The sequence below is a fragment of the Mus musculus genome, chromosome 1 (genome assembly GCF_000001635.26).
Source record: "Mus musculus strain C57BL/6J chromosome 1, GRCm38.p6 C57BL/6J".
NCBI lineage: Eukaryota > Metazoa > Chordata > Mammalia > Rodentia > Muridae > Mus > Mus musculus.
In genome coordinates this window covers 55,683,595-55,706,351 of record NC_000067.6, presented here as the reverse complement: position 1 = coordinate 55,706,351, position 22,757 = coordinate 55,683,595, and the positions used below count along the sequence as shown (strand labels likewise).

General features: G+C 40.2%; 1 protein-coding gene across 1 annotated transcript in view; it reads right to left on the bottom strand.

Moving 5' to 3' along the window:
- Plcl1 (phospholipase C-like 1) overlaps window positions 1–22,757 on the bottom strand; it is a 348,340-nt gene that overhangs the window by 47,934 nt on the left and 277,649 nt on the right. Inside the window, exons 2-3 of the mRNA NM_001114663.1 lie at window positions 8,133–10,607; window positions 4,219–4,422 (exon numbers count right to left, since the gene is read on the bottom strand). Of these exons, the coding sequence (NP_001108135.1) occupies window positions 4,219–4,422; window positions 8,133–10,607 (2,679 nt within the window). The remainder of the gene's footprint in view (window positions 1–4,218; window positions 4,423–8,132; window positions 10,608–22,757) is intronic.

The following is a 22,757-nucleotide window of genomic DNA, read 5'->3' as shown; positions in this document are numbered from 1 at the left end:
AAAGTCAGTATATGAATGATTTTGTAATACAATCAGTTTGGCAAAAGGTCTTCACCTAAGTCGTGTGGGATAGAAATCCCAAGGGTGAGGAATGAGAACGTGGTGGGAAGTAAACCTGAGACTGGAGGAGGGGACAGGAATGGTAAAGGAGGCTGGCAGAATGGTCCTTCTGACTAGACAGGGAGCAAGTCACCAAGGCTGGCCCTGAGAGGAAAATAACAATGGAGCAACCCATCATACGCTAAAACTACACTATTTGCATTAGTAACAGATGCTTGCAGCTCTTGTTTAATCAACTAGAATTTATTGTAGCATATTGTGTGCTAACACGGTTTTAAAGAGAACAATGTGAGGCAATCAGCGTCTCTCCAACCTTACAAAGCACACATTCAGTTGAGGGACTCAGAGAAGATAAAGAAAATTATTTATGAAAGACTGAGCAGATTACTATTTGACCTTTCTGAATAGTGTGGGGGAGAAATACCTATGAAATAGCATGGAAGTGGGGTCAGTAGTTGGAGAAGGGTCTCTCAGGAAATGGCTGGCTAAAGATTAAGATACAACTTTCCAGGCAAGGGAAGGACATTCCAGGAACAAATGCAGTGTGCTTCATAATAGCCTGGAGACTAGAACAAGTTTGGTCTGAGTGAACAAAGTCAGTATGGCTTGGGGGAGATTGAGGAGGGTGGTAAGTCTACAGAGGCATTAGATCACAGAGTGCCCTAAATCTGGAGCTACCACGGAGTTGATGAAGTATTGTGGCATGATCTAGTCCATGTTGTCACATGATCACTCTGGATCAACAAAGTATCTCAGGTAACTTCTTAAAAATAACCACAAACACTAATACCCTGAGAGCAGAAGGCTGCCACTGCATCACAGTCTTGCAAACTGAAAGCAAGGCATTTTTTCTTCAGGGTCAATGGCTGCACAGGCACACCCCTCCTCACCCTCTGCACTGTCGAAAGAAATAAGCAGTACACATGGCACAGTGCTCAGTCGCTTCTGTGGTGTGCTTGCTGCACAGCCCGCAGCAGGTTACCTTCCCTCGGCTTACTACCAAATGAGAGAGAAGTCATTTCCACTGGCAATTATAACTGGACTCCATTTAACTATTCCTGCTTTTCATGCTAAACTATTTCAGAGTTTGTTAAAGCCTGGCTCTGCCGACAATCGTAAGCTGTGTTTTAAAAACAGAAATGAGAGAAAGCATAATATTAAGAGTTGGACTTAGCAGGTAAACCAGAAAGGACAAGAACACCATCAGACACTGGTGATGTGAAGCAGAAACCACCCAACCACAGCCTGAGAGCCATTCTTCTCAAGTCAGACCCAGCACCAGGGGCCAGCCACCCTCACAATGGCTTATTTTCCTTTCTCAGCTTACAAGGGAATAAGTGATGGCTGCTGTCTGTCTCTATGGCAACTAGTACCCTAATTTCACCTCTTAGACAGCAATTATATCTATTCACTGAACAGCTTTCAATCCCTACTCTTATGATGAAAAAATTGATTTCACAAGAAATGCGACACAGGCAATAGGTGAGCCCCACCCAACTCTGCAGAAGCAGCCCTTGTACAAGCATCTTCGGGCAGAGTGCATTCAGGGGAGGCTTTTACACTGCAGTTGGAAAATGTTTATACCAAGCGCATTTCTCCTAGCTATTTTTAACGGTAAAAATGTTAGTATTTTCTTCACCGACAGTTATTTTATTCAACTATAAAATTTATCATGTTTGTCAGAAAGAATTTGGTAAATAGAGGAAGTGTATTGAAGAGAAGAAGTAAGAAAATAAGCTTCACTCATGACAAACAAAACCAATCACTGTTAATGTCTTTATAGGATTGCATGTGCATATACATGCAAACGCATTTTAAATCTCACTGCTCATACACTATTGCAACCTGACTGCTTTACAAAACATATTCAGTTGTTCTCCATACAACTACTGGTCCTCCAAACAACTGGCTTTGATAGCTTCAATGGAGTCCATGAGATAAATCCCCATCTTTTCACAATTATTTTATTTTAATTTAACTGTCTGTATAAATGTTTCCATATGTGTGCAATTGATCACTTGTGGAGGCTGGAAGAGGAAGTGGTATCACCTGGAGGAGGAGCTACAAACAGATACAAGCATGGAGGGGCTGGGAATGGAACCTGAGGCCTTTACAAGAGTAGCAATAGCTCTGAACTACTGAGCTATCTCTCCAGTTCCTGGGTTCCTATCTGTAATTTAGCTAATCCCTCCATGTCAACATCATGAAAATCCAATATGTATATGTGTGTGTGTCCTAGCAATAAATCTAAGAAAGAAATAGATCAAATGAAATAAGCATTTTAAGTAATTTTATCCAACTTTTCTTCAACGATGTATATAACAATTTATTTTTACAGTATAGGCAGAGAAAGAAAAATATCTTCTTAAATTCCCTTTCATGTATGTGTGCATATATGTATAAGTGTGTGTGTGTGTGTGTGTGTGTGTGTGTGTAAGAGTGTGTGAATGTCTGTGTATGTGCATGTGTGCATGTCTGTGTAACTGTGTGCATGTGTGTGTGCAAATGTACGCATGCTTTCATACATAAGCAAGGACCACAGATTAATATTGCTCTCTACCATTTTTTGGATTGTGAGTATATCTTTTACTGAACCTGGGGCTCACTGTTTTGGCTAAACGGCAGGTCAGGATGCTTCAGAGATCCACTTGCCTCCATTCCCCAGAACTGCAGTTACAGAGGTGTGTGACTACATGTAGCATTTCATGTGGGTACTGGGGATTCAAACTCAGGTCCCCGTGGTTAGACAGTAAGCACTTAATCCACCAAGCTATCACCAGCCCCCTGTCTTCTTAAGTTCCTGATTAGAAGAGCCATGATTAAAAGCAGGAGGCACAGCTGGTGATTTGATGGACAGCGGAATGTCTAATAACATTACTTATAAGACATGGGATCTCATCTTACTCAGACTGGAATGGCCTTGGTCTTTGTGGCTCAAACAATCTAGCTGGAGTAGCTAGAACTATAAGGGCATACCACCATACTTGATTTCATATATTAACTTATGAAATTGGAAACTTATTTAAAGATAAATTGCTGTGTATTTCACTGATAAGTTTTTAGGTAAAAGAGGATTGCCTATTGACTTCTAAAGCAGAGGTGCACTGATGTCCACTCTCCTCCTACTTCTTAGGAACAGAGGAGACAACTTCTAGCCCCCTTGAAAAGACATGTTACATTGCTTTTTGCAATTAACTGTGGCTATATATCAACTCCAGGCTGATGAACAGGAAGGATAAGTAATATTTTTTGTCAGTAATTCCAGAAAATAATATCCTAAATGAAGAAAGATATGTCTTCCCAATCATTCCTGATGTGTGGACTGCAGATGTTATAAGTAGAGTTTAGGCAGCCATTTTGGACCTTGGAGCTATTCAAGGAATAGAAGAACAGACAATTAGACAGAGCCTAGGCACTTAAGAACTTGGCAAAACCATTTCCCCAGATAATTGCTGTCTAAATCTCCAAGTAAAAGTTTGCATGTTAAGCCATAATTGGATTGCTTTTTGAAAGATACATTACTTTTAAAATTTATTTCCTGAAAATTTCATACATCACATGTGGGAAAACTTACTCTTGATTGATATACAAAGTTTCTACATATTTCTATTGTTACTGGTTTGTAAGTGTTCTTCTAATTAAATATGTTTATTTATACCTAATTAGGTACGTTAGATACTTTGTCATTTGCTCTTTAATTTTGTTTACAGCATGAAACACAAAAATAAAGTTATCCCCAAATCTAATCACTACACAAATTCTATTAAATATTCAGAATGAAGTCAAATAGTATAATTAACTTAGAAATGTTTACAGACAAGCCATTTGTCTCAGCCATCATCAAGCAGTGCTGAGAGCTGAGCATCTCTCTGTCAGGAGCTGTCATTCAGAAGAAAAGGAGCCATGCTTCTGAGGACTGGGAAATCACTTACTCTTTGTCAAATCAGAGATCATTCCATTTGCCATGTCCTTGGGTTGGGGGAGGGGGAGGGCCTCTCTGCGGCTTAACGGATACTCAATGGCAAGCTCTGGCTGCCACCTCCAACCACGCTTTAGAGGCAGCCAATCTGCTCTGGACATTGGAATTCCACCCCAGAACCCCTGCTTTTAGAGATGCCCATGCACTGAGAGAAGTAATGGAAAGTTGCAACCTCCTACCAGATCATATGCAGCCAGCATCCTCTTCTGCACATCTGGAATGGCACCCAGAGGCTCCAGGTAAGGAAAGCAGTCCTTCATCACCAGAGACACAGAGGGAGTACTGTCACTGGTGATGAGACGAGAGGACAGGGTTAACAGGCACTGTTTCAGACTGGCAATCGGCGGGAGTCCACACAGCTCCTTAACAGACACTATGGCGTTCTACGAGGAGAAAACATAGAATCACATGTCTGACCACATGGCACCGCACCCCAGTTTACACCCAAGTGAATTCACCAAATTATACCCTCAGAGACATGTACAGTGCAGAGCAGCCTGGATCACAGACAAGCCAATCTGCTGCAACATGCAGAGGTAACACAGACAGCTTATTCACGATCTGAACCATTGGCTTTAGTATTTACCAATGACCACAGACAGCCATCAGAAACAAAGCTGATTATGACTCAAGGATGCTCTGTGCTTTGCAGACATAGCAATAGGAATGCCCCCACACTAGCAGGACCTACACATGAATAGTGCATTCAAATTATATCATGGGGATCAGAAAAAGCATCACACTAGTGAACTAGAAGCCATCTCTCTTAGCATCTTAAGCCAGTGGGGTATCACTGCTCACCAGCCTCCATCTGAGCAGCCAGCAATGTTGCCTTGTCAGCCCATCAGAAATGCACAGCACATACAGAAATTTAACTGCATGGACATCTTATTCATTGACGCTCTAATCTTGAACAAAACTGAGGCACTATAATATTATGAAAATAATCTTCTACATACAAAGAGACCGGAACTTTTGCTGGGCCTCAGAGCCAGAGTTAGTAATACACCTTGAGGTCACTTAAGACTGATATCCTTCTGTGTACCCTGTTATTAAGAGAACAATGTAACAACCAATCTTACTTGCTGTGGATTTTCCATATAATCACCTTTTACATTCTAAGCTAATTAATAGCTTCATCTAAAGTTGTCTTCTCTTCCATGCCCCTGATCCAAGAGTAACATACACGTGTATGTATGCTATAGTAATAAATGCAGGAGATAGAAAATAGGTTGAAAGAACCTATGGCTATTGCCTGACAACCTTTGTTTGCTATCTGGGTCAGCTGGGGTCAGATTAAGTCAGTGACTTAATCCCTTGTAAAACTCTATTAAAGGTTTCTGTTAAGTATTCCCTCCTCCCCATGTGATGCTTTCTGTGGTATTCAATTAACACACAACAAAAGCTCTTTGTTGTGGATACACAGGGACAGACATACGCAGAGAGAAAGTGATTCAGGAGACAGACAAGCAAAGACACAGACTCACTCAGCAGACAGAGAAATGACAGGCGACAAAGGAAGAAAGGGGTCGATAATTCGAATCTGGGTTCACTGTTGGTTAAATGATACCATGGGAAGCGCTTTTTAATTTCTTTTCCTTAATGAGACAGTAACACATTTTGGGTACTCTGGGGCTATTATTAATGTGCTCAAACTAATGCTAAAGTAATAACTTGGGAAAATTGTGGCTGTTTTACATTTATTAATAATGAGCAACATCTAATCTACTGAATGTGTCATGAATTTATTAATCATCGTGGTATTTTTAATTTTTACATATTACTTTCCAAATACTCCTTTATCCAAGCTGCTTTGTTAGGATTCCACTAATTATTAACTATGTCTAGGAAAGCCTTATAAACAGCTCTTCTTTTTGTGTCTGTATATGTGGTATGCATACATGTGTGTTTGTATGTTTCTGTAGCGGGGAGCATGTGTGGGGGCATGCATGAGGAGACCTGGGAGCTCACCCTTTATTTATTGAGGCAGGTTCTCTCACTAGATCCAGAAATCATAAATCAGATAATGTAGCTCACTATCCTAGTCAAGTGATCCTTGTCTTGCCCTTGGGCATGCACTGGGATTACAGAAGGTTGCCACACACCCATCTTCTAAGTGGGTTCTGAGTATCTGAACTCTAGGCCTTGTGCCTAGGCAGTAAGTGCTTTTCTGTCTGAGCCACCACCCCAGCCAAATTCTTCTCTAGATATATTCTAAAAATATGAGATGAAGGCTGTATTTCAAGAATTGCATAGTAATACATAGACTTCTAATGCAGCTAGGTATAAAAATGGCTTATGGGTAATCTAACATAGGGCTTTATAATAATGCCAGATTTATGTAGGGAAACACTACATAGAAGATAACAGCATATTCAGAGGCTAATTTTTAACCAAGTGCTTAAGCAAACCACCTTGAAACAAATTTTGTATCATACTATTTCTGACCAATTGGCTCTTTGAAGAACTTGCCTGTGAGTTAATAATTTCACTAAGTCACAGCTTGGTGCTTCTGCTTCATGTGAATAATAATGGATTTTGGCATCAGACACTCTGGGATTTAAAGTCTAATTTTGACGTTTATTAACTGCAAGATCTGAGAAATAATGTCTTCTAATGTCTCTGCTTTCTTGAGGGCAAAGTCTCTGGGTGAGTGAGTTCTTATAAAAGTGCTAGCTAAAGGAATGAAGTAAACTGAGTTGTTTTCACTGTGCCATACAAGACCTTAGTGAATACTTGTTGTCTGTTCATGTCTCAAGAATGCAATGGCTCAGTGGGTAAGAGCACTGACTGCTCTTCCGAAGGTCCTGCCTTCAAATCCCAGCAACCACATGGTGGTTTCACAACCACCCGTAATGAGATCTGATGCCCTCTTCTGGTGTGTCTGAAGACAGCTACAGTGTACTTATGTATAATAATAAATAAATCTTAAAAAAATACTATTCTTATTCGACTATATAAGGTATAATGTAAAAGAAGTCTGCAGCCATGCATCCTAAGGAAGGGAGAGGCACACTGGGTTTCTCCATGTTAAAACTGGGGATTGGTGTGTGCTCTCTCAGTTCTCACAACCGCCTGTGGTGTAACTCTTGATCTTGCCTTATGGGAAAAAAATGGATCATCAGGACCGCACAGGGACAGATTTCTCCCAGAAACCACATTCCTCCAATTAAACTACCTTTCTAAAAGAAGGCTAAATACATCTTTGTAAAAATTTTGTAAAAAAAAAAAAAAAGTGCTGAGCTTTATTTGATTATCTGTGCTTTCTCTTGTGGGTAATAATTTGTTAGTACACATTTAAATAACTAAAAGTCTAATGGGCATCACCTTTATAATATATGACTTCAAATTCTCTTCTATATGCACATCTGCAAATATTTTACATATATGCTTTCAAACAATATGTTTATGTCTGGGTATGCATTTTATATACTACCCACATGTGTGTGTGTGTGTGTGTGTGTATGCATGTCAGGTAGACATGCTTGGCCCACACAGAGACCAGAGGAGAATGCAGGGTCTCCTGACCCATCCCTCTCCATCCTCTGACACGGGGTTCTCAGTGAATCTGGGGTTAGGCTGGTGGCCAACAAGCCCCAGAAATCTTACTCTCTCCACTCACACTGGGCAAGGCATTATAGGCACTTTCAGCCACACAGACTTTGTATGTGAATGCTGGGGGTGAGGGTGGGGATTGACACTAGCTCCTTATTGGTGCATAGCACAGTAAATGCTCTTACCTGCTGAGCCACATCTCTAGCACCTACCCACATCTTTTATATTTTACTTTTTCCATTCTGCTCATGTACACATTTCTGTTAGTTAATTAATTATTACATGCTAAACATATTGAAAAGATACCCAGCATTTTGCTATACTGATGCTCCATTAGCTGGCCAAACTCAACCTTGTACTCACAATTAGAAACTACCTTCTTTATCCCAGGTGACCAGGAAGCTAATACAGTGGTGCATGGGTCTGCACAGTGTATTCTGAATATTTGCAAGCCAGCCATCGGTAAACCACAATAGTCATTAGTTCGAATGGGTGTGAATAACAGAAATGGTGGAAGAAGATGGGTCTGTTTTCCTACCTGCATGTTTTCTCTCATATCTATGGCTTCTCGTAAGGGATGAACTGCTATTTTGAAGATATCATCTATGGTTTTAAGACCAATATTCCTGAGCATGGTGTATTCTCGAACTTTCTTCCCCATTCTCACAGAAAGGCTTCGCTTCTGTGGTTTTCCTCCTCCACTGCGATTGGTTATTGCTATGTGAACGAAAAGGGTCACGTGCTCCATGATATCCCCAACAAAGGAGCGCAAGGGAACGTGCCGGTACCCGGGCTGCAGACATTCAAATGGGATCGTATACTGCCCAATGAACTCATCCCCAATATAATCATCATCCAAAATGACAAAACGGACCATGGTCAGCTCGGGAAGGTTGACTTGAAACTCGAAAGTTTCATCAAAAATTGGATTATCGCTGTTCTGTTGTACAGTTTTAGTTCTTTGCTCGCAGCAATCAGCTGGAATTCCGTGAATCTCCACACAAACATAGGGGTCTATGACATCCCCTTTGGCACAGGCTCCTTTGGGCTTTGGGAAGTTCTGACCACTGATGATCTTGATGTGAAGAACCAGGGGAGACACGCCAGGGACAATGCCCTTTGTATTTGCGCTGAAGTACGAAACTTCATCTCGCATGATAGATGGCCTGAGGACGTAGCCACATCCTCCATTTTGAAGAAACCAGCCAGTGTGGAGGTCCATCATTGGACCGGGAGTTTGAAAATTCATCGCCACAATCTGACAGCCACAGTTCCAGAAGTCCTGTGGGTTCAAATTACTGGAATCTATCCGCATGGCACTAGGGTAGACCCTTGATAAGAACTTCTTGTTATAATTCACGAAGTCCTCTGGGTATTCATTGGCAATCCGGCTGGCCTCTGTTTCACTAAATGAACACATTTCCCAGTAGTTTTGGGTTTTCATAGACAGTTCAAAATCCCTGTGCTGAACAGATTTGCAGATGGATACCAAGTCAGAGAGCTCTCGGCAGAGCCAGATATGTTTCTGCTCACCGTTGTAATCCCCTGACATCCTCCGCGACATCTCGGCTTCTTCGTCCTCGTCGGTCACTTCTCCTTCTAACAGATCTGATTCCGAAGGCAATTTCTTTCCTTTCACAATAATCATATTTTTTAGTTTTTCAGGTGATGGGAGGTAGGATTCTGAAGACAAAGGTGCTTCTGTATAAAGTTTCTCGCCAAACACCTTTTTCATCTGCTGTGCCATGACTTTCTGCTGAGGCAGAGAGCAGTGATTCCCCAAGCAGAGAATGAGTGGGTACTCTGAAGCAACAAAGGCAAACTTATTTATCACCTCCAGAACACTTCGAAAGGAAAGGTGCATGGCCATGTTGTTCCTATTACAAAGGATGGGCTCATTATCCGGACCATCACTCACATCGAGCTCAATGCTTCTACAGCCCATCTTCAATGCTCTCACATACCCATTGATATCTGCTGGTCCCCTGAACTGATCTTCTATCAGGTAGGTATTATGAGACGCATTGATATAGTAGTGAGATAAGGGTTGGGTCATATCTTGGGCAACTTTTTTTTGCTCTGGATCAAAAATGTCACATTCTGGAGACAATAAATACTGGGTAAACCCATCAATTGCAAGGAAGCCTTTCTGGCGGCCATCTTCAGAGAGCTCATATCTCCTAATGATGTCTAAACACATATCCTCAGTGATGTGGGTGACACCTTGCTCAGCTTCTAAGAAGAGCATGAGGTCATTGGCATCCAGGTACTCTTTGTTCTTAGATATCTGGACAAGTAAGAAGTACACTTCTGGCCTGGTGCACAGTTCGCAAAATGCTTCACAAAATTCCTCTTCTGTCACCCGGGTAGTTAGTTTTTCTTTGCTCTTCTGGATTTCTTTAAATTTTAACCTGATCTTAGATTCCTTCAGAGTAGGGTTGAGTTGTTTTATTAACTCCACTGAAGTGTCTTCTAACATAATCCCATTTCCATCAACATCTGCTGCTTCAAACACCGTTTTCAGCCACATGAACCGTGGTGTGTTCTGGTTACCCTCTATAAAATCAAGCGGTTGCTTACTACGAGAGACCAGGTACCGTAACCCCGACACCCAGATGTTTGCCACATCTGCTGAATTGGCAACTAGGTCCAGAGACTCGTAATTTTCCCCATGGAGTATGGAGAAGGCACAGTCTTCACAGATCTGGTCAGCAAGGCCATTGTTTCTGAATGTCTCTGTGTTCTTCCCCAGCCTGATCTCTTTGATGGCAGAAATGTCCAGCTTGGCTTTTTCAAGGTCTTTCTTGGAAGGTTCCCAGCGTAGAGCCTGGAGGTCGGTATCTAGGGTGAAAAATCGGTTGTAGATGCGAGAGTTCGGGCGCACTTTCTTCAGCTCGCAGCCAGCCTGCATGAAGCTAATGCAGTCGTGGGCACTGCTAATCTTCTTCTCCGATGGCATGCTACTGAAAGACACTGTTTTCTTTCTGCCACCACATTTTTGGTTTGAAGGATCCTATAAAATAATCAAAAGAGAGTGATCAATCTCCCTTAGGATACACAAATTCTATAGTAACACTATAGAAATCTCTTAAGCTCTGAACAGTCTGTTATCTAATAGAAGCTAGCCTGAAATTTACCTTTTCACTGATTCAGAAGTTAAATTACTGAGACAATTAATACCATTAGGCTCCAAAGGACATTTGTTTTATAAATTCATATGTGTCCTCCCAGAATAAAGCCCAGCCTTGGCTCATCTGAAACCAGGCTAGGTACAGTTTGTTTTTAGGAACCTCCACCAACAGCACAGCAGACAGCATCCATGGACTGTGTTCATCAGGTTACATGTGTCCTGTGGCTCAGCACAGCAGACAGAATCCATGTGACTGTGTTCAGCAGGCTACATGTCTCCTGTGGTCTTCTCTTCTAACATGAATAGAGCCTTTCTCACTTATCGTCTCTCCTAAACTGCCGATCCCTGCTAATGAATACTTATAATTACAAGATGATAAATTTCATCTGCCTTGGACTGTTGCTACTCTGTCGCTGCCAACTCACTTATACTGAGCACCTGACCCCTTCCACTTAAAACTGGATAGTTCTTCATTTTAATGAAGTTGAATAAAGTTGTCAACTACATTACCAGTTCAAACAGTTCTCCCTGGAACATATATCTAAAATGCATGGTTAACGTACATGGAGTACTGGATCTCACAAGCACACCCATGCTTCAGAGGACATTGCCCTCAAACCAGAACTAAGTAGTCCTTGAGTTTCTTCATCTAACCCACCAGCTATATTTTCTAGGATAAGTCACTTAGCCTCTCTGAATTTCCATGTCTGCTTCTCAAATAAGATCTGAACACACAGTCTTTATGTTATTGCTCAGGATCATGATACTCAGAAGAGAAAGCACATGCCCATTTTGGTTTGTAAATGTGAAGTCCTCATGAAGGTTTTCTTCTCTCTATGTGTGCCTGTAGGACCATTCACAGGCATCTGCTGGAACACTGCTTGCAAGACATTAACTCATTCATGACTCCTAAACATTTAAGCAAAACCTTCATCAGTAATCTGAAATATGTTTAAAGATCCAAATGATATCACCACCTTCAACAGCGAGAGGTAGAACGAAGCAGCCTGAGCTATACATTGCCTCTACCCTCTTAAAACATCATTTTTGGAACTGCTCTCTGGTGCAGTAGCGCCATCTAATCCAGTCAGCCCATATAAGCCTGTCTATTCTATATTCAGCAAAGGCCTGGTGATTTATTATTTAATTGGCTAAAACTCTACAAGCAAAAGAAAAATAAATTTTGCTTTAGTTATGGTATGTGGTGGGATGATTCATCAGCTCAACTACATATCAGATCTTCAGGAGACACAAGTATAAATCACCCAGTCTGGGTTACAGAATACTACCACCCCTTGGCTCTGTGGCATTTGACAACTTGGCTTCTGCTTTCCCAGAGACTTTCTATTTTTAATTATCCCACAGTGGTCAATTTCCTCTAGCCTTAAGTTAAAAGACAATGATAAATCTTCAGCCATTCCAACTCATGTGCTCCACTAGGACACATTTAAATTCATCCAAGCCCACATGCTCAGAAATATCAGATGTTTGTGCGCATTTTTCCACCCCATCAAAGTTGGAACCTAATGACACTGCTAAATGAGATTAACCTACCAAGTAAAATAAAGAGAGAAACTGAATCTTGGTGGCAAGTTAGACTGTGACTCAGCGTTCAAGATAACCATTTGACTAGCCTTTTACACTAACGAGAGCTTCAGCTTAAAATACATTTTATATGAGATCGTGTTCCAGATAGAAGTGTTGTCAGCAGAGTCGTAGAACCTACAACAGTTCCCAGGAAACTGAACTTGGAGAATCAGTGTTCCTCTAAGCGCACATTCAGTCCCTCAGCCCTGCGTGTGCAGTTGCAGAGGCCCTCTCTGTGATCTAATTCTCCTCTCCCGACTTAAGACACTGCTTATCTATGAGAACAAACTGTCACGGCCAGCGTGGCCTTCTTACATAAGCTTCTCTTCTTTATAATGATAGCTACTAAAATCAACTCTGTACCACCACTTAGACAAGATTTCAACAAAAGATTATTTTCTATCAAGTTTGTAAAAGAATTCACCTGCTCCACAGTGCTAGGTTCTTGCCTGGACTTGAAAATCATATGTGATTATAAAACATATCCCAAAGCGCCTTAAAACTTGGAATCTGAAAACGATGTGATTCTCATGTTGTCACCTCAGAAAAGATCAAATCCAGTTATTGTAAGTCCCCAAGTGATCTAGAAAGTGGTCATGCATGTATGAACAGATAATTAGTATGTCTACTGATGGCTAGGGCCAAGATTACTCATATTGAAAACTGCTGGAAAAGATTCAGGATGCTAAGTAGTTCTCTAGTTCTGCCATAGAAGAAGAAAATGGCTGGCCCTAGACAACAATCCTCACACTGTTACTGCAATGTTCTTGAATGTGCAGGCTGGAAGAAGGAGTAGGGACATCATTTCATGTCTTGCAGGACAGGAAGTCTCAAGTCTCTTTTGGAACCACTTAATTCCCAAGGCCACCTGGACAGTGCCCTCTACCTGATACCTATATTCACTGCAATAATGCAGTTACAGATTGGTCCTGGATAAGGGGGATGTTAAGGTAAATAGCCTGACAAATATTAAAGTGTTAATTATGGGACATGGATTAAAAACTCCAAACCGCTATTACACAGTCAGTCATCCGCAGTTATCTGTGTATTGTGAAGCTCAGTCCTTTCAGCACTTGGGTGGGGTCTGAGAAGAGCAAGGTTTGACCTCACTCCAGGTGTACTCTTTCCAGCTTCCACCCAATTAGATGATGGAAAGGACTGCATCAGCCAGAACATGTACCTAAGAGATTCTGATATAGCAGGCAAATGTAATTCTTCATAGGACTAACTTACCTCACGGTGAATAAAGACAAAAGATTGAAGTCTACCAGGATAGAAATGCACATTATGAAACTGTTGTCTCCTAAATTGAAAGCTGGCCTCACAGTCCAGGAGAACTTAAGAATCACATGCTGAGCATAATCCCTTCAATGTCCTGAAATTCTCATTTACGTTTCCAAATGGTTGTTTTCTGTGAAGCAATCACATTTAAACAAGCTAAATGATAAAACAAATAGGCCAAATTGGGTTTCTATAGCCCCTGAATGGCTCTAAGCATTGCTTTGCAGTTTGGATCTACAATCCTTGTAAATAAAAGCAATAACTTATAAAGGATTTAGCCACCAGCACCAGAGCTTTAGGTCCTTGCCACATGCAATCAATTTTCTACTCTTTAATGTATTTACTTACCAAAAAACGTTATTCATGGTACATTCATACCATAAAAATACACATAATCTAAGGCTTATCAGCACTAATTTTTGATCTAGAAATAGTTTTTGAAATGCTAGGTGGAAATGATGAGGTACTGTTTTAATTGTTTTTCATTGTTTTCTATGTTTGTTTTTAATCTATGGTAAAGAAAATAAAACCAGTCATGATTAAATGAGAATCCTGCTTATACAAAAGTAGAAGATTTACAGCTCTTTAAACGTATTTCATTAAATTGGAATTGGGAACAGGGCAGGAGGGAGTTCACAGAAGCTAAATTAATAAAACTGCTTCTGTAAATATCCACTGACATTTGCTCTCTTGTTTTCCATCCAACTACATTAATATGCGGCAACATAACAGGAAAATAACTTTTGTTCACAATACACTAATAAGCCCTGCAAAAAGAGTCTACTTGGTGAAGCCTGGCTTTAAATCTTGTTCATGAAAACATTGCTTCAATGGGATAATTTTAGGGAAAAAACATCCTGATACAAGAGACAACATGAGTATCATCAAGTGTGATGGTCTGAGTTTGGGCCCTGGGTCCTACACAGCGAAAGGAGAGACCTGACTCCAGCAAGCTATCCTCTGACCTCGTCACAAATACATGTGTCATGCATGGTACATGCCTGCCTCCACCTCTCTTTCCACCCACACCCATACACAGAGATAAATGCCATGGGACTTTTATTGAAGAAAACAGAGGTAAAATAACCAGTCATTTTCTTGATGTAAGACAAGTTATGGGTTTCAAGCTTGAATGAGAGGTAAATATAAACATCACTGCATGAATTATAGAATACAGTGAAATTAACATTAAAGAGAAGGTTTTTACTTTGGGCTAGCTTGGATTTTTAGATGACTGTGGATGATCTAAATGAAGCTACAGAGGAAAGTTATCTTCAAGGGCTAGTAACTGTCAAATAGGCTTTGGAGCTGGGAGCTCCCATAAACTAATAACATTGAGATATGGACTAAGCCCACAGATTCAATTCAGATGCTGAGTAAAGAGAGATGTACAACAATGGTCAGGAAGAGGAAAAAGAAGAAGAGGAAGAATAGAGGGGGAAGAAGAATAAAAAAAAAAATGTTAAAGCCCTCACAAATGCCATGGCCTGAAGAAAGTGCTGTTAAAATGGATCTATATAGTTCACTAGATTCAGCAGTTACTATGTTGTTGCTGATGTTAACAAGAAAAGAATTTATATTCCATTCAGGATGGCAAAGACCAAACTGGAGCCATGAAAAATGCTAAGAACTAAGAACTGAGGAGAGAAAAGCAGTCACCATGGTCCTGTGCTGGGGGCAGAGACCAGGATGCTACAGTACAACATGGAAGAGTAGAGTGGCCAAGCAAGACTAGAGCAACAGGCCACAACAGCATGGTAAGAACGCTGGCTTTCTCCACATCACTTTTGGAATTCAGTTCTTATGCATACACTAGCACACATTAATGTTTGGCGATCAAACCATCAAGAGGAAACCTTAATTCTCCCACACAGGCCCAACTCTTCACACAACACTGTAAAGGCAAGGGAAGGAAGAGGAATCACTGCCACCCGGTAGCCTTCACATTTCAAGTCAAGGGAGGTCACAACTCTATATTAGAGCACTGATTCCAAATTAAAACTTCCAGAATTACTTTCCCATTAAAACTCCAATCACTTACTACAGTGTTGCAGGACATGTCTAGCACACATGGGTCACTCCTCAAAACATGCAGCCCACATTGCATGTAGTGGAACTAAGTCTTATATACTCAACCAGTGTCAAGAAGCTAGAGTTTGGCTCAGGGTCCATGAACCTTTCCCTCGTGGTTCTCCAAGTGGAGTTACTAAGCAGCTGAACACTATATTGTCCCTAGACAACACATTCATTCTGTACTACGTTCCAAATCAACAGGAGCAAAGGCAATGCCCAATGATTACGCATCTAGGTGCCCTTCTAAATTAAGTTGTATGGCTGTGTTGAATTCCACATTTCAGTATTAAATAAAATCCATTTAATGAAATCCACTGAAGGTTTCTCCTCCCAGAAACATCACAAGAGACGGGGATGAATACATGCTAAAATATAGAGTGAATACAAACTAAAATATAGAGTGAATACAAACTAAAATATAGAGTGAATACAAACTAAAATATAGAGTGAATACAAACTAAAATATAGAGTGAATGCATACTAAAACAGACTTTCCTGCAAGGATGACTCTAATATTTTATACTTTGCATTATTTTAAATCAAATTTTTTTTTACTTTCACAATGATTCCCTCTGTTTATACCATGTGCTGTGTGTGCTGAGAAGTGATTTGTCCTTTTAAAAAAAAATCACTGTCTTTGAACATTCCCTAAGATAACTAGAATAGCAAATTCAGTAACATGTCATCATTTCCATGTTTGAGACATGAAGTTTCTTTGTTCTCCCCAAGGTCATGATTGTCACAGATTAGGAAAGGTGGTACAGCAACAACAACAAAACTAGACAATAAAAGCAATACAAGGGAACTGTAAGATCAACACTACAGGGGGCGAGAGTTACTGCTGTTGGACAGGTTAAAGAGCAATGTGTTAGAGTCTGCATCTGCAGAATGAAATTGATTGAATATCTGAATCCTCCTTCAACACTTAGTCACTAACACAGGGAAAGCAGAGCTGTATGTATCCCTACTTTCTCTAGAGCCCTTCATTTCACTCACACATTTGAGAAACAAAATTAGTAAAATCAGCCAAAAATCATCGAATTTCCATTGCCAGCCATTCTCACACATAGACCCAATGTCTGTAACTCATGTTGGGATTTTTCTTTTTAACTCAGAAAATTAAACTTTATGGACACGAGGGGACCTAACTAGAGGAAACCAGGCAGATAATGGCTTTAGAAAATCTGTCTGCAGACTTGGAGTTTATTCCTTTTTCCATCAATCCCAGCCATTTCTGTCTCCTCACAGCATCAGGACACAAAGCCTGCAGTTGGTTATTGCCTTGGATGTGTGGGAAAGAGAGGAATGGGAGAGTGCCTGCGTCCTGCCAGAGTTCAGGTGCTCTGGGCAGAGGTCCTGGGAAGACTGCCTATTGCTTTCCAAGTGGCCCCGGGTGGGCATCTGGCTGTGTTAAGCCACTGACAGTGGTGGAGAAGGGGGCCCCAGGTACCAGGTTCCCAGTCTCCTCTGGCATTCCATGCTGGATAGGACGGAGGAGCTGAGAACAGAATAGGGGCCCTGGGGCTGTACTAGGCCCTGGAGATAAGGGAAGAGAAGGCAATGGGAGACGGTGATGGGTGGTTCCCACGCAGGTGAGAGTCCTTAGTCTGGTCCGTTGCTGCAGTGTAGGAAGGCCTTTTGTCTGGAGGTTAGCCTTGGCTAGTTAAGAGAAAGCCTACCCCATCATTCAAACACGGCAGACCTTGATGAACAGAGACAGTCTATGGTTTTAGAGCTTTATTGTAGAAAGTTAGGGAGAAAGGATAGAAGGTAGAAAGAGAGAGGGAGAGGCCGACCATGGCCATGAGGAGAGAAGGGGGGACAGAGAGAGAAGAAAGGCTAGAGAGTAAGAGAGGTAAAAGTTTAGAGAGAGAGGGGTGAGAAGGTAAAGAGAGAGGGGTGGGGAGAGTTAGAGAGTAAGAAAGCTTAAAGAGAGTGAGGAGGGGACAAGCAGCCCCTCTTATAGTGGGCTACTATCTTGCTGTTGCTAGGTAACTGTGGGGAGGAGTCTAGCCAGAATGCTAGAAGCTTGGGACATTGCCTAAGTGACTGCTAACCACATGCCTCTCTTGTGAGGGCTGTGGGGATGGTAACTTCGACAGGAGCCAGGTTTCCAGGAGACATGAGAGAACGCCTTCTGTCCCATGTAGGTGGAAATTACCACCCATCGGATCCCACCAGGGTTCAAGACCTCAGCTGGACTGGAGACCAGACTGTCGGTGCATAGCCCATTGCCCCACAGTTTATGGTGAAACATTCCTAGCCAACTGGCTTTCTAGTCTCAGTTCAATTTCCTGTCACGTGCATGCTCCTGTTACGAACTGCCTTCCAGGGGCTTGATTCTTACTTCAGTCTTACTGCTCCCCTCCTCTCTCAACCCTCACAGTATACATAACTGTCAAGGGCATGTCCATGCCATATTCAGTCAACATGACCTTTTCAGTTATCCAGCTGCTGATACACCAAAAGCAGGGAGATGCCAAGAAAGGTCATCTGAAAATTATTCAGCATCCTCTGAGGAATGGATTGTGGCTATCAGTCCTGCTCTTCCAGGATGGAGAGACGTCTGCCTCATTCTCAAATGCACTACATTCAAAATTTATCAGAGGCCTGCATGACTCCAAATAAGAGACGCCAAGAACCAAGTGGGCTTGGAGACTGAGATATGATTATGCCCTTCCCCAAGAGACCCCTACACAGCAGGACACAGGAATTCTGGCTGACCTTGGTTGATTCTGTGTGGAGACTGACTGGAGGTTATCTATGGAAAATATGATATTATGCTTCCTTCAATGTCCATGGTGATGGACATATAAATGTATACTGTGAATGAATATATATATATATATATATATATATATTACAAATGTCTATCTTTTCATTTATCACTGCAGAGATTATATGTAACAACACAGTCATTTTTTAAGCATAAGCACCCAACGTAGTGCTTTAATGGGGCCTTCATCAGAAATCCACGTATTATTAGAAGCTCCTTCAAATCTCTGCACAACTGTGCTTTTATCACTCAATGAGTGTTGTGCATTTGCTTAAAATACTCGATTTGAAATTTAAAATATTAATAAGAAAGGAACATTATGAAATAGAACTCACTTCACAAATGGGTCTAGTAAGAGTCCTTTTTCTCATGTGCTAAATAGACAAGCCATAAAACTAGTTTCTTTGTTGTGGCTTTTCTATTGTAATTGAAATATTTACCCTCAATGTTTACCATTGCTTAAAATTTTAGATAGCCTCCAGTCACTTATCTTTGAATAAGGTAGATTTGTAACTGAAAAGAGAATGGCCAGTAAGGGTCAGCACTACAGAACTTCTACTGTGGACTGTCAGCATGTAACTCAGGCTGAGTGTCAGAAACAAACGTCATTGAGAGTAAGTCAATGGCAATTAGACTATCTTAAGTAGAAATAGGAAACATCATCAGCCTTGCTTCAGACTTTATTATAAAGTGTTCATTAATAAGTAGAACTGGACGAATGGTCAACTTCCAGGAATTTGCAGCTTCCTGTACAACATTTGATAGGAAGAAGATTCCAGATTTTATGTATTACTTATAAATTCCAAGCAAAGAATAAAACATGTCATGATTAGCCTGTTGCTTAGAGATTAGAGTTGGTGATAGATGTGAATAAACATATGTTTTTAATGTTAGAAAAAAGTCAAAGAATATTTTAAAACAAAGAATTTACTTAAAATATTTTATAACTGTGATTTGAAGTAAAGACAATCTACTTCGGTGGCATACAAACAAATTCTTATTCAAACCTATTTAACCCTTACTCAATCTGAACTCGCCTTTCTCTAGACTCAGAGAATTCTAGTTTTTCCTAAAAAAATCGAAGTGAATCTCTAAATAGTCCAGTTTTATAAAGTCTTCTAATGTAGCATTTCCAATTTATTGAATCCTTTTTTAAAATGTTAGTTGTCTACATCACATCTCTCTGAATCATGCAGAAAATAGCATGCCAATTCTCTTGACTCAACTACTATGTGCAAACATATTCTTATTTTTTTCTCCTACAATGAAAACAGAATATGTTCATTGGCATTAGTCACTAACGTGATAGAAATTCTTCTGATCAAACGGTCAACTTGACCGTCTGATTAGGTTTGAAGTTTGACACAAAGCTTCCAGAATGGCTTCAGACCATCTCACACTTTAATCCTGATTGCATTACCTTTGATTAACTGAACATCCACATCTGCTCATGGGCAGGGACCAGATGGCTGATCTCAGAGCATGAGCATCCATTCTCGCCACAGAGATCACTTCCCCGTGAATCCTGCCTTCTCCCTCTCTGTGAAGGCTCCACATTTTAAGTAGAAATAAATCCACTCCCTTAGTGTAGAAAAATGTGAAAGGAAACCATTTAAAGATATTTTTTAGTTGAGATAATCACATAGCCTATAAATACTGAGCTGGTAGAAATTACTGAAATAATGAAATCCCTTCTCCCTGAATTTGCCTGATCAGGGAATTAATGAATTTTACTCACTAGATCTCTTATTTTGTGTGACTTTAGGTCAAGCAAAGTGTAATGACTTTTCAATATACACTTGTCAAAAATAATACACTAATTCCTGACCTACTTTAAAGGGCTGCATTCAGGAAAAAAGAGACATACTAGAATACCATCTGATAAAATTCCCCACTGGTAGTTTTGTTTCTCTTCTGAGAAAAGTCAAGTGTGTGTTATAACAGCAACAAATGCTTCATCAAGTCAGGTTTATTCCAGGAATGTAAGAGAACAACATTAGGCAACTTATTGATGTAATTCAATAAAGAGGTTAAAAGAACACAAGTAAACCAAAGAAAAAAGGTATAGAATAACTATAACTCCAAGAAGACATCAGCTAAAACAAATTTGGATTTGTTAAATCCCAGCAAAACTTTCAGTAACCTTGAAAACCATGAAAACTTCCTTAACATGATAAAAATAATTTTAGAATTCTGAGAAATGACACATTTCTCATTCTAGTAAAAACAAAACAAGACACTGTGTACTGTTTGTTGCCTCAGAAGGTTGAATGGTTAAACCAAAGCAGTGTGTAGGACCAGGAAGTTCATTGTAAAATCAGATGTAAAATCAGATTACACATGGGTATAATCCCACTGTGTGGGACAGAGACTAGAAGTTCCAGGTCTTCTCTGCTCACATGAGGAATTTGAGGCCAGCCTGGGCTATATAAAACTATCTCCAAGCCCATGCTCATGCACACATACACACACATGCGAGAGAAGGAGAGGGAGACAGAGACAGAAACAGAGACAGAGACAGAGACAGAGACAGAGGGGGAGGGAATGAGAATTTAATTGTAAAACCACATAAAGGAGGTGAATAAAAGAAGGGACGATGAAGTCCATTCAAATTAACACAAAGTGCTAATAGTGAAAGAAGAATATATGTTGTAGGATGTGAAAAAGCTTATTACACATATGGTTTCAATGAAAAGGGAAGGCTGAATAAATTAATGCACACAAACATTACTAGAGACATCATAGAAACCATAAAAGGAGAGATTAAGTTTGAGCACACAAGAAAAAAAAAACTTAAAACTAGGGTCAGGTATGCATTGCAGCAAATATGGAATGAAATTTCAAAAATTAAAACTTGGTTGCAAGCTAATTTGGAGAGAAGAGAGAAATCTCTAAATATTGAATGGTTTAAAAATGTGTTCCAATATAATTCCCATGTATATACACATAATTATTTGTTCAAAAATATTAAAAATGTGAAATGAAAGGCCATTAGAAAATTTCAGGCATGTTATGCTGACTGTAGATGGAGCTGGCTCTTCTAGGAGATGAGACAGTATGTTTTAAACATTAACACACAATTCCTTCCATCCAGTAATATCAGGTATGAAACCCGGTGAGACTTTAGTTACATGGAAGAATGGAAGAGAGGTGAGTGCTGAGGGCTCACTGCCACTTAGGGGGTTACAGACCTGTGCTCAGGAAGAACTGGCAAGACAAATGTGGCACATTAATGAGACAACACTGCATGCCTCTTAATGATACAGACAAAACCTTAGTACACAGCAAGTGCATATATTTACAAACCCTAAAATGCATATATGTGTGCATGTGCATATCTGTGTACTCTCACTATTTACATAAGGCACATCTGAGAGGATGCAGTCTCATTTATAATGGAGTTATCTCTCAAACAAAGGAAGTAAACGTATGGGATTTATATTGTGGAAATTATTTTAAATTAGCATACATTAGCATATATTATGAGAAAACATTCAAGATATTGCCATACTAAACATAATTTTAAATGTTAATCCTGTAATTACCTCATTAGGTATCAGAAGTATGAACTTTATATGGATAATTAATATCTGTACTTTTATAACTTGAGATTTAATTAAAAATAAACTTTCCAAGCACATAAGAATTTTTAATTACACTAAAATTTTAATCAAATACTATTTCTTAAACATGAGTGTTCCTAGGAATGACCAATGTACTTTTAATGTACTAAGGCAAAACATCTCAAAAATGACAAAACTTTGGTTTATGAACTATTTTAGAATCTTTCTAATCAGTACTATGGATTTCAGTTAGTCTGGGCGGGGGAACCATCAAAAGCACAATTATTTTTATAATTGCTCTGGTCAGTATTTAATCAACTAAAATGACGGCATGTTGTGTCACCTCTCTTAAGCCAAACTCTTTCTACTCTGAGCCTCCACAGCTATCTAAGTAGATAAACATTCCCAGGAGAGAAGATTAAACTGCCGTTTCCTCCCTGATTGTTCAAATCAATTTGATTTCTATTAAATGCATTCCACTGATGATGAGATTCAAGTCTGCTGTAAAAAATTAGGACTTAAATATATCTCAGGGAAATCAGGCCCAGCAAGAATTTCATCTGGACTAGAGGCACTTTAATCTTCCCAAATCCTAATTACAAACTTTCAACCCTAGGTCTCAGGTGCAGAGGTCAGCCCTAGACGCTCTCCACAGGGTGGCTTCGCCCCACCCCTTTATTGTTATATCTAGATTTGTGCCAGCAAGTTTGCCTTTGCATAATGTCCTCTTGAATTACACCCCCCAAAGTCTTC